The sequence below is a fragment of the Sinocyclocheilus anshuiensis genome, unplaced genomic scaffold (genome assembly GCF_001515605.1).
Source record: "Sinocyclocheilus anshuiensis isolate Anshui unplaced genomic scaffold, SAMN03320099.WGS_v1.1 scaffold446, whole genome shotgun sequence".
Taxonomy (NCBI): Eukaryota; Metazoa; Chordata; class Actinopteri; order Cypriniformes; family Cyprinidae; genus Sinocyclocheilus; species Sinocyclocheilus anshuiensis.
The window spans coordinates 114,208-131,659 of record NW_015544247.1 but is presented as its reverse complement, the minus strand read 5'-3'; the positions used below and the strand labels follow the sequence as shown (position 1 = coordinate 131,659).

At 37.2% G+C, this 17,452-nt stretch overlaps 2 protein-coding genes across 2 annotated transcripts in view; both read left to right on the top strand.

The window, feature by feature from the left end:
- Window positions 1–1,806: 1,806 nt before the first annotated feature.
- Window positions 1,807–3,414, top strand: LOC107697699 (DNA-binding protein inhibitor ID-3-like). Its single transcript, XM_016498497.1, has 3 exons — window positions 1,807–2,262; window positions 2,367–2,445; window positions 3,137–3,414. The coding sequence occupies exons 1-2, from the start codon at window positions 1,972–1,974 to the stop codon at window positions 2,418–2,420; spliced, it is 345 nt and encodes a 114-aa protein (XP_016353983.1). The 5' UTR covers window positions 1,807–1,971; the 3' UTR covers window positions 2,421–2,445; window positions 3,137–3,414.
- Window positions 3,415–7,630: 4,216 nt separating this feature from the next.
- LOC107697676 (transcription factor E2F2-like) overlaps window positions 7,631–17,452 on the top strand; it is a 15,438-nt gene continuing 5,616 nt past the window's right edge. Inside the window, exon 1 of the mRNA XM_016498471.1 lies at window positions 7,631–7,908. Coding sequence (XP_016353957.1) covers window positions 7,642–7,908 — 267 coding nt within the window. The 5' untranslated portion in view covers window positions 7,631–7,641. The remainder of the gene's footprint in view (window positions 7,909–17,452) is intronic.

Sequence of the window (17,452 nt, the reverse complement as noted above, 5' to 3'; positions counted from 1 at the left end):
TGTGCGAGAGGTTGAGCGGGTTCTTATAGCTTGATTGACAGCTGTACTGACCAATCAGAGTGGCTTCACGGCCGAGACTAGTCTTTTGCAGATGGGGTGAGCGCTGGAGCGCGCGAATGGATGACGTCGGGAGCCAGGCGCCAGGCTGTCTGGGACTCGCGCGTTAGGTCAACACAGCTGGAGCGGGACAGGACACACAGCTGGCCCGCCAGTGCATTCCTTCACAAAAACAGCACTGTGAGAAAAGAGGGGACACATCTTGATGTAAACTAAAAATGCGCTGGGTTAAAACTGGAACGAGAGTCAGGCTATAGTTTGATTGCAACTTGCGAAGCTTCCTCTTCATAAAAAAGAGTCATGGGAGACAGCTATGATCTAGCCTATTTATAGATAACGAGTAACACTTTTAGAATGCAAGAAAACCGCGCGCACAGTGGTTTGTTCAGAGGTTCCTGAGTTGGTTATTAATATTTCTGTGATCGTGAGAATATTAGGAGATGTTTTATTGAAAAAGATCTATATTTATCCCTCTTGGCACGAGAATCGAGAGTGGTATCAAAGTTTCAAGCTTGATTCATTACTTGGAGGGGAAAAAAGTAGGCCTACATTGAACTCGTTACTACATGTTGTGACTAGGCACTTTGATTTTACTTACATTTTAGGGTTCTAATTTTAACTAGCAGTTAAGTATAATGGCCTATTTACATTTTAGAGGGGTTTTTTTTCTGTGTGTGGGTCTTATAATGTGTTCTGTATAGGATAGATATTTAATCTCATGTAGGCTATGTGTGTACAATAGTCTCCTAAAGGAATTAATTCCCGACGCCAGTTTGTCTGCAGGTCACGGGAGTAGCAGATTTATGGAATTTATCCATATCATGTCTTAGCCGAGATAGAATAATTATAAGCGGATGATAGCATTTTCCTCCCGCTTTTTCCTCTACAAATGTTACAGATCAAGAGTGTTCACTTTTAAATAGATAAGGTTAGCGCAGCCTAAATCACAGGTTTATAATGTTAATTAAAATAGAATTCTGAAAATAATTTCAAATTACTAGGATTGTTGCATAGCCTATATTGCCAAAGAATCAGTATAGCCTAGGCTACATAAAATAAAAATAATACATAATAATAATAATAAAACGTATCTTAGGGGGAAAACGTGTGAATTTAAGCAAAGTTTATATTTAATCTAGGCTACTGCACAAGCTGGCCCAGCTCCGTTTAGGCTCACTGACCCCAAATCTTCACTCAAATCCACCACAGAAAATTATTCTGAAGCTGGTAAAATTTGCCTTAATTGCCTTAATATCTCGAACCATTTCTGTATAACTAATTGTCAAATTTGATATAATTGGTATCACTGGTATTTTATGCAGTAACTTGTCAAAGCTACTGCCTATTGCACTGAAACTTTGTCAAATTATGACCATATTCTGCCATTTTGCTTCTGACATGAGAGAAAAAAAAAGCCTTACTCACCCTAAACTTTAAGAATCTATACAGTACAGTCTGCTGGAAAATCAATATGCCTTTTCAGTGAAGGGGAAATTTTGCTTGTTTAATCTCTCTCTCTCTCTCTCTCTCTCTCTCTCTCTCTCTCTCTCTCTCGTATTCTGACAGCTCTTCCACATTCCACCATTCTGTCTGACGGACATCTCAACGCTTCCAATCACGAGTTATCTATTTGCATAGGGCGGGGCCTGTACGCTTATAATCCTCTTACTATTGGCTAAGCAGCACATGAGGGTTTGTTTATTTTTGGAGAGGGCGGTGCTATACGAAGCAACGCTTGAAAAGCGGTCGCCTGCCTGCTCGTGCTTCCATCGTTCAATGAGCACGAGACGCGGAGAGAGTCAAACATTGGATAGCCTATCTGTCAAGCTGGAGAGCTAATTCGTCTCATTTCCCAGACTTCTCCAGACATCTCTACCGTTGGACTCTCCTAGTAAGTCAGACGTCAGATACAGAATGAAGGCGATCAGTCCCGTTCGCTCTGTCAGAAGCTGCTATGAAGCGGTGTGCTGCATCTCAGAGCAGAGTCTCGCTATCAGCCGCTGCAAGAGTCCCATTGAGGAGCTGTCCGATATGAATGACTGTTACTCAAAACTCAAAGAGCTGGTGCCCAGCATCCCTCAGAACAAGTCCGTGAGCCAAGTGGAGATTCTTCAGCATGTAATAGATTACATCTTCGATTTACAGATTGCACTGGAAAACGAGACGGACACACAAAACACGCCTGACAGGTTCATGTCAATGAAGGTAATTTATTAATTAGCCTACTATCATTTATGCGGTAGCCTGTATTAATCAATATACAGTTCAGTTGAAGAAATTCAAACTTTGTATGTATTTCCCCCTTGTAGAACTCAGAGATGAGCCGTAATTTCTCCAAAGAGGATGAAGCTATGTGCCATTAGGACAGAGGAATGACAACGTTCAATGGTACGTTACTGTTTCTTTATTTTAAATTATTTTATTATAGTCCAATTTTGTTAGGTATTAATCTACACTCCTTTATTAACCTTGAAAAGTTCTTCAGTCCTTATAGGTTCAGCAAAGAACGATCTTGTAGCTAATCAAGAACCATTCCTGATCTGAAGAACCTAGAATGAAACATCAAGAACAATTATATGATTCTTTTGAGATTAAACATGGTCTTTGTTTCATTATAGGTTCTTCAGACCAGCATATTGGTTTTGAGTTCTTTAAAGCAGATGGTTTTTCCAAAAACAAGAATAAAACGTTCTTTGTGGAACCTAAAAAGCGTACCCATATGATATTAAGCTGGAAAATGTTTTAAATGGAATCTTTATTTTAAATAGCAAGTAAAGCAGTTAGAGTTACTAATTGATTAGTCATTTCATTATGCATGGGTTAAATCTCATGTTTTTGGTAAATGTTGTACAGGACAAGATTACGTATTAAAGTCTGTCCAGTGGCCTAATTTTTTTGGTCATCGTGCCAATCAGCAAACAAGCTTGGATTCCCCTATCAGCTCTAGCAAATGAAAGTTTTCCATTTGGCGCCAGACTGTCTGCAGTCCGTCTGAATCCACAGTGTGTGTGTGTGTGTGTGTGTGTGTAAGTGTGCATGTGCTCTGAGTTAACTTTTCTCCCTCTCATCTATGCTGCAGGTGCGGGATAGAAACTTTTCTCCTCCACTTATGGAAGAAAAGAGCGTGAAGGGGTGAGCCGGGTGAAGGAGTGAGGCTCTATTCAGAGTGTGGAAAAGCAATCTGCACCCCTCTCGAGCTGTCTATTCTTTGGTCACTGGACACTTGAACAAACCAAAGCGAGGAGTTTTTTAAGATCACAAAAAAGAAAAACCCTCCGATTTTTTTCCTTAATCATTCCTGTTTTTTGTGGCAACAATCAAGCATTGTATATTTTGTACTGGCTACATTCCTGACTATCATTTCAGCATGGCTGCAGTTTGGTCTCAGTGAGCTTCTCGATCACTGGGATGATGTACATATTGTGCTTGAGGGGAGTTTTTGTGTTATAGGGTGGGAAGGGCCTTGGGCAGTGGGAATACAGACGTGGATTAGAATTTGAACTCTATAATATAGAGTGGATTGTATATGTTTGTGGGGATTGTCTATTTCTACAGACTGTCAGACCAACGAGTTTCATAAACTCCTTTAAGAGTGTTGTTGTTTTTTTTTTGCTTTGTACTTACTGTTTTTACACAAGAAAATAAATCATACATGAAAGTGAGAAATATGTGGTTCAGTATCATTTCTTAAAGAACTCAGTGCAGACTTTTTGCCACCTTTAAATCATCAAATCTGTTTTATGGATATATACTGAAAATATAATGTGCTTTCTGTTTAAAAAATAAGGGAAAAAAGTGATTCCCTTCATTCCATCTCCCCCATAGCTGTTTGTGTGATTAATATATTATTGATATGAAACATCATTCCCAACACAGTCACTTTCAAGACATTTGATAAAAAAAAAAATCTAAAGAGAAACTGTTTATGAAAGGCTATGTGTAAGTAAAAGCAAGTAGGCCTAAATACTGGTTAAAAGTAAAAGTACGGTGCATCTGCCAAAAATCTTTCCAGATTGAGTCATCTTGGACTTTTTTGTGTTTAGCATATGATCTGTTACAGGCCTGCACAACAATGTCTAAGTGTGAGTCACTTTATTTAAATAGCACATCTGTCCTATAAGTATCTGTAGTCTCAATCAAAAAAGACCTTTGCCCACAGAATTAGAGTTTAGTGCAAAAGTGGCCTGTGGTCAAACTTTGATAAGCACTAGTATTAATCTCATCTGGACTCTGAAAGAGGGATTATGGTTTTAAGAGGCTGACCGTCTCCACGTTTAAGGTTTAAGATTTGGGTGTTGAGTAATGTGGTGTCCTGAAGGACGCCTTCAAACATAATGGGTAATATAGCGACACCCAGTGTCCAAATAATAATCACATACACGTTTCCGTTTAAACCGCAGATAATCAACTGGCGCCATCTTGGGGCTGTATATGTAAACTAAATGTAGGACAGCATGTGGATGAAATTCATTAAATTTCAGTACAGAGTACAGACACATAAGCTACAATTAATAAACAGTTCACTGAACACATGTTGACCTTTTGTGACAACCCCAATCACAGAGGATCCCACAGTAGGCCTATTTGGGTTAAACTGCCATATTAAATCTAAATTGTATCTTTATTATAATTTACCCAAATCGGAATGTTTTGAACTAGCTATTTGAAAACGAAATAGAGTTAGAGAAACACATGCTTGTGTAATTCATCTTTCGACTCTAAACTAGTTAGGCTACTGAGCTATATCCTTTGTCACAACTTCTCAGCCTTATTTTTATGTTTTGTAAAATATTCAGTGATGTTTTCGTTTAGTATTCCTTTTAAGAAAAGGGTCTCAAATAAATGGATAAATTAAACATTTCAAAGTTAAACTCTGCTTACTGTATTTTGGTAATGCAGTATTCTCTCATTCAGTGTTTTACTTTGTTTAAACAGCCTAGGTAAAATCTGACGATGGACAAAAGTGCACGATTCTTACACATTTTGTGTATCATGATATTCTTCACAAATGAAGAATACTTGGCTTTTATCAGGCATTTACCAAAAACCCAGTCAAAAAAAGAAATGCCGGAAATCCCGGGCATATCTATATCTCTCCAGAAGAGGGCGGACAAGAGCACACGATTCTAACCTTCTCGCAACGTTTCTGTATACATTGATTGCTGTTTGTTTTGCTGTGCCACGGGTTTAATGCGAACCAATGCACGAATATATAAACAATCCTTTACTCAGAAAGAGCTCTCATTATAGACTTACTTTATAGTTTGTTAGTCTGAAACATTAGGTATGTCTATGACATTTGTCAAATAATTCAAATGATGAATAAACCGAAATAAAATTTTCAGTCTAAACTCTGTTACCTATAAAATCAACTACATATGTAACAATAAATATAAATGGCATACCATAACAAATGTTCTGCAAGAATCATTTACTCAGACTGACAAGAACTCACATTATAGAGTTATCTTACAGTTTGTTAGTCTAAAACGTTTTTGTTTGTTTGTTCATTTTGTTTTATCAAATAAACCTGCTTCATGTGTTAGATTAGGCTCCTAAATCCACAACCTGCTTCATGTGTTAGATTAGGCTACTAAATCCACAACTGCCTGCCATATGGTGGATTTTAATGTGTGTATTGGGGATATTCTGTGCTTTCGGAAATACTTTTTCATTAAAAGCACATATCTGACAGTGTTTGCAGAGGCACTAATAGCTAGATCTATTATACATCAAAAGTAATTGACTAAAAGGGCATTTTCTGCCTCCATATATAGTAAGTGGTGCATATTTCCCCCAAGCCCTGGCTAATTTTAAACAACTGCATCTCTTTGGAAGTCCAAGAAACCACCAGGTATCTCACAGTGGCTTGTGGATACCATGTACTTTTTGAAGTTGGAAAAGATAAGATGCTCTCGGTATGCCAGTTATGGTTCTTTTCATGATAAATGGCAGGCTTTTATAACATATTTTCACTCACTTCAAACTTTGCCCGCTGATTGAACCAAAGTGCTTTACATAAAAAGTACAAGAATGAAAACAAACATCGACAACATAAAACACCACATTGGCATATAAAATACCACCTCAATCATTGTATGCTACCAACATTAGATGTGCTTTCAACAGTTTCTTAAAAATTGACAGTGATTTGGCAGACCTGATCGGCAGGGGCAACTCATTCCAAAGTCTTGGCCCTATCACAGCGAAGGCCCGATCGCCTTTATATAGGCGATTTGTTCTAGGCACTACAAGTAATTTTTGATTCTCTGATCGTAATGTTCTAGGAGGATTATATGGGATTAAAAGGTTTGCCAAATACAATGGGGCCTGGTTGTTTGAAGATTTGAACACGAACAGTAACATTTTATATTTTGTTTTTTTATGCCCCATGGAAGTGTGTCTCTACTAAACACTGCAAAGCCATCATTGGGCAAATGGTTGGGTGGGAGAGTCTTAACAATCACCTGAAGCATGGTGGGGCTTCGCTCTTTGTGCCAGATGATAAGATCCTTTCAAGTGTAAAGGTTCTTTTCTGTGGGGTTGTTTAGGGCTTTAAAGCTCTTGTTTTCTCCTCAAGTCTCTTTTCACAGAGTCAGGCCACGCCAGAGTCAACTATTTTTCCATTTTGCTGTTGAAAAACATTGACATTTAAGATTAATCTATGACCATGATTAATTTGGAAACCATGGAAACACAATAGGCATGATGTAAACTCTTTCTACTTTGTGATGAATTTGATCTGTGTAAATGCTTTGATGATTGATGTTTTATATGATATAAGTTAATTTGTGTGAAAAACGTAAGTTTTATGTATATTATGAAATATACTTCTGTGAAATACATCTATATGCTAAATCTACATTTGACTAGGACACGTTTGATAACGCTGTTGCTGTAAGGTCTGAAGAATATCGCCCTTGTTCACAAAAGAGATTAAAAGGCGCTGTGTCTTTAAGAGGAAGAAACTGTTACGTGTAAATATATTCAGAATCCGAACGAGCGCGGCGTGTCAGCAGCCAATCACGAAGCGTGTCTAACCGCGGGAGATCCAAATTTCGCGGGACGTAATTTGGCGCTAAAATAGCGCTCCTCTGTTGAGCTGATGTCAGAGCAAGGCTTCTCGGCCGGAGAGGGGTTACAGACACACAGGAACGTTTCTCACAATCGCCGGCTCTACGCAAGAACTACAAGAGAAACATTTCCAAGCGTTGTTTACCGATGAAAGGTATATTTATGAAACTGAATGACCGTGGTACCTTTATTACATGTTTAATTTATTTGCATTATATTGAGACGTAATAGCCTCTCTCGTGCCACTAACGTTACAACAAAGGACCCTAGGAGAGAGTTTTGTGAATTTCGGATGTTTACATTTTTGTAGTTTTAACGCATAATTTATCTACAACTTTAACTATATTTATTATACTAAAGTGCATACTGTCTATATCATTTGCAGTCTTTTAAGATACACATTCATTTTGACGGTTGATTCGTTCTGCAGTAAATTATAGACGCGATTTGCGTAATAAAGGAGTTTCTTTTGCTTCACTTTCGCGGGTTTTCGTGCATTTCGTGCGCAAAATGATGCGGATACCCAAAGCGATTTCTCCAGTTTCTGGAAGAGGCGCAGTATCTGGACTCTCGTGCCCACAGAAGAAAATGTTCTCCGCGGTGAGGACGGATTTTTTCAACACGGGACTCTCAAGCCCACCGATGAATTCGGTACCGGCTGGATACTTCACTCAGATCGGGAACACGACAGCTGCGGAGCAGAGACCCACCTGTTTGTACGCGACCCCCAACGGGCCGGAGCCTAAACCGGTGCGGACCTCTTCCGGGCGGCTGCCGGTAAGCCTCTTTCCTTCTACCGCTTCTACGCTATGTATGCGCATACTTGTTGTTTCATGTCTTAGTACAATAATATGGCATTTATTAAAACACTGCTACAGTCACACTGTAGAATCCACGTTCTACAGCTTGAAAGCTTCACGTTTCTGGCTTTGCCACAGGGTTTTATCTGTGCCATCATCTCTGATGTCCTGAAAATCTGTCAGTTCCTCATGAATGAATAAAACAGGCCTGTAATTGGAGAGCATGACCACAACACTGCATGTATATTTCAGTCATGACATTAGGACAGACAGGACCTTTAGGTAAAAGAGTGTGGCAAGCCATTTGTTTCTTAAACTAGTCATACTTCTAGACTCAATTATTGAACATTCAAAATAATATTCACTGTTTTGCTAATGTCAAGAACATAGACCATATTCAGGGTAATGTCGTTTAATTTAGCAATGGAATGAAAAGGAGTCTATGATGGATAGAATTACAGTGTGTTCAAAGGCTTGTGCTGTTGTGTAACATGCCACTTGTTCTGATGAAACATCTTTCCACAGCAAACTTCAGATTACTCCAATAAACTGTTTAAAGTTGTGAGTTTTGCTATTGTGTAGACTGTAAGTTTAACACTCACAGCCTCATTTCAGATATGGTAAATTCAATGTCTATCCTAAGGTCTATGCCATGGTTACTTTTAACAAATAGCTACTTTTTTTGCCATTGAATTCTGTGGAAATCTGTGGTTCAAACTGGAAAACTGGAATGGATACTAGTAACTAGCAACAAAATAAGTACTGGTACCTAATTAATAGTAAAACTGAATACTGGTTTGTTACCAGTGGAAACCTTGACTTTACTGGGAAAAGGACTAGCGGAAAACTACTGGGACCAGTATCAAAGGAATAGTTACTATTGAAATGGAAAAAAATTGGTGTTTCCTATTGCATTGCCTACTAATTGATAAAAATAAGTACTAATGACATCAAAATAAATAGTTGTACCTTGATAGTTTTGAATGTTGAAATGGCTTGCCATAAGAGTTATTTCAGGGGGGAGGTGGTAGAAGCTGATAGATGGGGGAAGGGTGCTTTACAGCTTCTGAACCGGACATTATATTATAAGGGTCGGGCCTAATAGTAAAGTGGAGGAAGGGTCTTCAAAGGTAAATTCATCAAAATACAGAACCTTTTTATATTTAGCAATCTATAAACCATGCTATGAATGAATGCTTTGCCTCCCTTAAAGCCCCATGATTAAATGACCCAGGTTCATTAGACTGATCCCCAAACTGGTTATTCCTGTATTTGTGTTTAAACTCCTGGATTCTACAACTTTTAGTTTGTAACTATAGTTGTAATTATCACTCCCCTTTTTCCTGTGCCATTGTACACCTGTCTCACCATTCGTCCTTGCACAAGCTCAACCTGTTGAAAAGGTCAGAAGGTCAAAGTATCTGCTCCAGGAACTGCCTATGTCGAACTTCTCTGTGTGTTGCTTGCTGCCTCCAGCTGATAAACAAAAGGAATGATCACAGACTCATGCTGCAGAATATGGGGCAGGGCTGATAACAGACTGGGTGTCTGCATGGGGATTTGATGCACATGCCTCCAACTCTAACATAGATTACAACAAAAGCCTATCTCGGAATGCTTTTCTGGGTTTGATACATCAATTGGTCTACTCAAAATGGTTAACAGATCAGATTGCTTTCCCTTAGGGGTGCTCCGATCAGGATTTTTGAGGCCGATCACAGAAAGCAGTATCTGCCGATACCGATCACCGATCTTTTTAAAGCCTTCTTTTTATAATTTATACCTATTTATAGTGATACTCCAATCAGGATTTTTAGACATTTATGCAGGGCCTGAATTTCAATTTTGAAAATGGGGGGAATTCCCCTCTTAGGTGACTCTTGTAAAGGGGGAAGCAGCTTTCACACAGGAGTCCGCTACTGATCCGTGGCTGTTTACTGCAAATACATTTATTCATTATTTTGATTTCAAATCCAAACATTGTAAAGCCTTATGTGTTGACTGTGAAACACAGTAGACTTTAATAATATGCATTTATGGTGTAATTACTACATTTTCGTGTCAATCCATGTTCATATTTACTGCAAACAATGCACTGTAATGTGAACCTGGCGTTATGTGTGTGCGCTGCGAGTGGGCATGAGTGCACGAGCGCTGAATGGTTAAACACTGGCAAGAATTTAAAAGTAATGCAATTTATAAACTTTAGTGACGATGTGACACTGCCTTGATTGTGAAAGTGACAATTCCTGTGTAAACTCGCTTATAGACAGACGCGATGTGTGGTGATTTTGAAGCCATTTGCGTATTTTGAGAGGGAAAGAGAGAGCGCGCACGGTGATTCACTCAAGTTGTTTGTGAAATTGTCTCACACAAGGTTTTCAAATTACTTTATAAGTTATTTAATGAAGAAATATGAAGGTGAGTAACTCGCTTTCAGCATTATAATTGTTTTATAATTTGCCGGACAGAGATTGAGACGATGAGACCTCTCACGGCAGCGTCATCAGCTTGAGATCGTTTTTTTGAGATCGGCCTTTTTAGAGACCGCCGATCAAACATCCCAACGTGATTATCGGCCGATAGTGATCAGTAGCCAATCAATCGGAGCACCCCTACATTCCCTGATTCCAAACTCTTTATTTTTTATCATACGACATTTAGTCTGTAGTATTAAAATGTCTCAAACAACTTCTTTAATATCTTTTTTGGAAACAAAGTGTGTCTAGTGAAGCTCCACATGGCATTGTGAACAACTTCCAGTTTCTCTTGTTCAGTTTTTCACACCAATGTGCTAGTCATATCTCCTGCTGTGAAAAGTTTCACTCTTGTTCTCTGCCCCTTTTTCAGTTTGACATGAATGACACACCTAAAGTTCACATTTTCCTTTACAGACCTTTGAACCATTACTCCTAAAAACAAAACTTGTGAATTATATTTAATTCATTCTGCTGAAACTCATAGTTCATGTTTCTTCAAAATGTCAGTCAATATGATATTATAATTTTTTACAATTACTTTCCAAATGCACATTTCTGTTCTCACAGTGAATTAGTTATCAATGTTGCATGTTATTTCAAACAACCAAAAGGAAAGGTTTATCTTCATAATCATGAATGTAAATGACTTTCCTTTTCTGCTGACGTCATTTAGGCTAACTTTCTTTATCCACCTTATTTTTCAGTGCAGAAATACAATTGTTCGCATGTGAAACACTTCCATTTCATTGGTCACTATAGATAAAAACTAGAAGAATAAAGTGCAGTAAATGGTAAAATTGTTTGCTATAAACCAGCGTTTTTGTGGTTACAATGATAAAATAATGTGATAACAAATACTAGTGTCAATCAGCATCATTTTTGTACTGCTAAAATGCCTGGAAGCTGCTGACACTGGATGCCTTGCACATTCAAGTAAAAAATGGCTGCACCTACTCTAATGTTCAAAATAACATGGATACAGTTTTCCAGTTGAATATTCAACCTGAATGTGTTAGTAAAATTAATTCCAAATGAAAAGCTTTTAGCTAATAATGATACTGTAGTCAGTAACTTAAGTTTAATCTCTGACTAGTCAAATGATCTCGAAGTTAATGTTTTCTGATTGTGATGAATCATTTGCTGAAGGAAAACAGACCTTTTGATTTGTAGCTTCAAAGGTAAAGACTGACAGGTGAGGATATTTAATTCAGCTTAATAAGTTTTCCCAGATCATATTAACCAAAACTACGATAAGAAAATATGTTATCAAGTCCATGTTTATTTATCAAATGCATGAGCATAACAATAGTTGCAGACTACATGGAGTAGTAATTGATGTCAGCATTGTTCTGATGATCTCCAGTGAAGGAAAATAAAGACTAAAGGGCTATGCAACAGAGCCAAACTTTGAGGATTGAAAAGGTCATTGAGATCACTAGGTCTCTGGTTCACTCCAAATCTCACGTGTCTGAGATCAAATGATCAACCACTGGTCTTTGATCACTATGTTGTAGAACACATGATTTGACTTTGTTTCTAGAGACCCTGGTGATGCACTCCCCCCCCCAGAGTCCCTCAGGTCATTTTGCCTCATTTCATTCTCTTAATTGACCTATTTCCCCTGTGGGGCCACCAGTAACCAGGTGTTGCATAAACAAGGTGGGTGATGGGTCTCAAGCTGTTTAACTCTGATCGCTCTGCATGGACCCGTCTGGCCAAGTTTTGCATTTCAAAGTATCGTCCCCTTACGCCCTTTTCATGTGGACTTCCCCCTTTCTCTTTTACCTGTGGCTTCTTTTCATTTTGACACCTCGGAATATGTCACTGACACAGAATGGTCTTTCTCGCTCCTACACGTTGTGAGTAGAATGTTACTGTTTTTTCACATTTGGGAGTGGCACAGTTTGCAGGTCATTCTCTCACGTGTGTCTGTAGGCGTACAGAAACCTGTTCTTTCCAGGCAGATTGTGATTGTTAAAAAAAACACCTCAGATGATGATTACTTGGAAAGTTACACAATAACATGTATTTAGACCCTCATTCCCCACCTCCAACCAGTGAAAAACTCAGTTAGGCCATTTAGTGTGGGAGAAAACGGGGGAGGTGTGACTTCATGCACAATACACTTTAAAAAAATTAGCCTGTAAATATCTAAAAAGAAATGAAGCATATATTGGAAGTGCCAGACCATTTGAAAAGTGTCTCATTTAATAAGCAAAGCTTAGTAATTTGTCATCAGTTGAATTTAATCATGATACTTTTATAGTACACACTGTATGAAAACCATATCAAACCAATGAATTAAAACATTTCTGTTCAGCTTTCACAAGCAGTGTTTTCCATAGAAATTGACTCTGTATTGAGTGTATTTTGTGTGAAGACTAGGGCTGCCACTAACGACTATATTTATTTCGATTAATTTATCGATTAATCTAAACGATTATTTTGTGTATTTGGTGTAACAGAATATGTTGACATTTTACACATTGCTGTGCGATCTAATGCTTGTTTAATATTGACCAAGCACCATTTCATTCAAATGTCCACTTAATCTTTAATATTTGGCCATTTCTTTAGGACAGAAATGCTATAGCCACTGTAATTAAATGAATATGTGGACATCAAAACGTGTAAACTCAGAGTGAGGGTTTGAGCTTTTATTTTGAAACCGTGATGTATTCTCCTGTGTTTGCGTAGATTTATAAATGATTTACCTTACAAAACTAATGAAATGGCGCATGTTGCGTTCCCAGATGACCGTTACAATAAACCCAAACTCACAACAACATGCAGAGATGGAGTTTGAGACGCTCTACACATGTAAATGATAACAGTTCCTGTGGAACTACTGTGAACAGAGCCGCTGTGTGACGCACGTACTTAACCTACACGCATGTAAATAATTAAAGTGCATATACTGTATTAGAACTGCATCGCATATAATTATTTGATTAAATCATAGTGTTTGTGAACTCACAATTATGCTTAATTATTACAGACTAATAATGTGTTTTATACATTCTCGTCTGTGAAATGCGCCACTTCCGGTATTTTGCCGGTTAGTCGACGCAAGCAAAATGAAGTCGAGGATTTTTAAAAATTAAATTGTCTAATAAAATAGACTAATCGCGACAGCCCTAGTGAAGACCCAACATTTTACTTCCTTCAAAGCTCTGTTTTTTTTTATCATTTGCACCAAATTACACTGTCGTTCAAATGTGTGAAAGTAATTAATACTTTTATTCAAAATTTGTTTCTTGACATGTCATGAGCACCAAATTGGCATATTAGAATGATTTCAGAAAAATCACATGATGCTAAAGACTGGAGTAATGGCTGTTGAAAGTTTAGCTTTGCCATCACAGGAATAAGTTCAATTTTAATACATATTAAAATAGAAAAGATCTTTTACAGTGTTATATTAAACAAATTACTGTTTTTGTAAACGCCTCAGTTCTAACGGCAGCGTGGAGCGCGATCACCCCTTCATCTTCTAGTTTTAACGTGAAATAAACATGAATGAACATCTCATGCCTCATGTAATTGCACAATCAGTGTTTCACTCACGGAAAGGTGTGATTAAAACGACTTGTAAACAAAATGTCACGTAGCATTTCATTTATCTCAGGCAAGTCATCAGGTGTCCACAGCTCGTTAGTTCACCAGATAAATTAAGTCTAGAGAAGAGCATTTCGCGAAATATTAGACTATATAGCTACTCATTATATTTTACTTTACCTGGTAGTGATGTTAGATAATGCATATTTAAAAAAATCTTTTATGAAACGAGTTATGACAGCCACTGTCAAAATGATTATTTCAACAACAAATAGAAATTGTATAATTTACAAGTTAATTTGAAGGTCATTGAATGCAATTTACATGTTTTCATCATTTTTTTTTAATTTGAGTGTTGATTATTATAGTTAAAAATAAATAGTAATTAAATTTAAGTTTGGGCTCTGTTGTTAATTGTAACCTTATAGTAATGTAAAATGGCTCCCTATAGTTTAGAGCAGAAACTGAGGTAGATTTTTATAGATTTTTTAAATTATTATTTTATGAGGTAGATTTAAAGAAAATTAATTATAATAGAATTTATTTAAAGAGAGCAATTTGTTCACTAAAACATTGTTTAATTAAAAAGAAACGACAACAAAAAAACAATTTGTTTAGAATTTTTTCCTCCTGCTGTACCGAAACCATACCGAACCATGACGTCAAAACCGAGGTATGTACCGAACTGTCATGTTTGTGTACAGTTACACCCCTATTACCTACACATACAAGGTAAAGGAATATGGGATTTATTAAATACTGTATTTGTACAGTGTATATATATATATTCTGGATACATGTGGTAATCCACATCATCAAAGAGAGGGAACGTACAGGGTTTGATTACAGTGCTAAGACTATCATGGTCCTTTGACATTTGCAGTGTCATTCTGTGATTCCTCCTGAGAATGTGCATGTGAACAACATGATTCTGACTCTATGAGAGGAATGTATATTGTATATATATATATATATATATATATATATATATATATATATATATACATTCGTACCTTTTGCCTAAACATGGGTGTTTTTGCTAACCTGTACAGCCACAGCTGTGTGTGATGTTAGCTTACTCAATGGATTTGCATATTTTTAGGAAACTCCTGGGCCTGGAGCGGTTCCACCAGTTTCTGATATAAATCTGTTTATTAGCAAATTGGTATAAATATTAGTTGTGAAAGTTTGGATTTCAGTCAGTGAAGCTGCTCCCAGATCAAAGCTTTAGAAGTGAATGATTCAGCTTCCACCCCATACGCTCTGAGCCAGCATTTCTCAGTTCTCATTTCCCACTGACACAGGAAATGGGCAGAACCAATTACAAACTCTTACAGACATGAGATGCTGCTGTTCAGAGAAACCGAACCACACAAAGGCCCCCTTCTCACACTCAGGAGGGCGTGCGTGTTCATCTTGAGCTGATCTGCTGTGCTAAAGCATGGTAACAGCTGTCGCTAACACAGATTTGATGACAATTCAAAGAGGGAACCCACAAGCCTCTACTTTAAACATCTAGTGGGGGCTCCAAAACAGCTCTTAGTTGAAACATATTGTTTTTTTTAAACCTTGTTGCCAAGGACCCTAAATTGTTTTCCTGTGAGGGGTAACCTTTTGTAAAATATAATATAAATGCAGCTACACATTTTCATGTATAAAGATTGTTATACTATATAAAAATGAAAAAAAATAATTGTGAACCTAATAGTGCTGTCAAATGATTAATCGTGATTAATCGCATCCAAAATAAGTTTTTGTTTACATAATATATGTGTGTGTTAGTGGTCGACCGATATGTGTTTTTTGACAGCCGATGCCGATATCTTGGAAAGCAGGGTGGCCGATATAAAGCCGATATTATTTTATTTTAATTAATATTCAAGAAATTTAAAATCATTTGAAAATGGATTAAAAAATAAATGTGTAAAATAAACATACTTATACTTTAGATGACAATGTATTTTTCACAAATAAATGTTTAATAAAAATATAATTAAAAAGGAAGTAAACACTGTAACCAACAGGGCACTCAGTATTCTGGGAAGTTTGTGTGCATTGGGAATCATATTTTTTCAAATAAAGCCAAGGTAACACTCATTTTACATACAGCACACAGTGAAAAATACATGAATATGACAGTGGGCAAATGCATAAAGCTCAGCATAATTTGAAATCACGAGTTTACGATCGCGCGTCTCCAGTGAAGCAGTACTCTCCTGTCAGCATTCAATTCACACGGACCGACCGTCACGCAGAGAACACGCGATCATGCAGGATACAAATGCACACTTCACAAGATCTCAACTAGATTCGACTAAGTCTGCAAGGTTTGTGAAATTAAATGTTCATTATTCATTCAAAGATTTGTTTAAATTATATAAGTGCGTATTTGCTTAATCCTGACGGCAAACGAGAAAGTATTATAATGTTTGCCTTTCTATTACTAATAATATAATACTTTGTATACATTTTAATTCCTTTGTTTAACCATTCTATCTGATTATTAGACAGACTTCTATCCGTATTGGACAGAACTGTTAACGACGACAGTGAACAAGAGGGAGAATGTGAGCACTGTATGCTCAGGCGCTGCCGTTTTCAGCGCCGTCAAAATAAAAGTCCCGCATCGGCCAAGCAGAAAAACTTATCGGCCGATGCCGATATTTGAAAAATGCCAAATATCGGCCGATATATCGGTCGACCACTAATTTGGTGTTCTTGTAAATTTCGCATTATGCTATATTGTTTATATATTAAATATATTTATATATGATATAATTTATATGAATATAAATATATACATGTAAATGTTTTCAAAAAATATATTGTATTTGTGTCTTTATACATAATAAATATACACAGTACACACACAAATTTTGTAAACAAACTTATTTTGGATGCGATTAATCATTTGACAGCACTACAACCTAATAAACTTTTATATTGTTGTTGCGAACATGTAGAAATTATAAAATATTTAGAAAAATTTTTTTATTTATAATTTGTTTAAAAAGCAGAATTAAATGGTCATTGCTACATTCAGTAAATGTTGCCCTTTTTTCTGAATTTTTTTGGCAGACCCCATATACTTTTTCAACAAGGTGTTTGCTTCTTTAATAAAGGTCTTGTATAATATAAAACAAATGGGTAAAGGGGGAGGCAAGGTGAAAAGTCAATTGAAAAGGTGGAAAAAAGAACTGAAGGGGAAACCGAAAAAAAACCGGAAAGATTATGCTCCTCCTCTCCCCCAACCACCTGCTCAGTAGCTCCAGATGTCAGTGACAGGTGTAGATGCCGTTCAGGTCAGGACAATGCAGGCATTTTTGCAGACGCTTGCGGACACTGGATAAGCGATCTGTTCTCAGCACATGCTCGGTGTCTGTTACAGAAGTATCCTGTCTTGATTGAACTGCACTCCTGAACAGTGTTGGGGAAAGTTACTTTTAAAAGTAATGCATTACAATATTGCGTTACTCCCTAAAG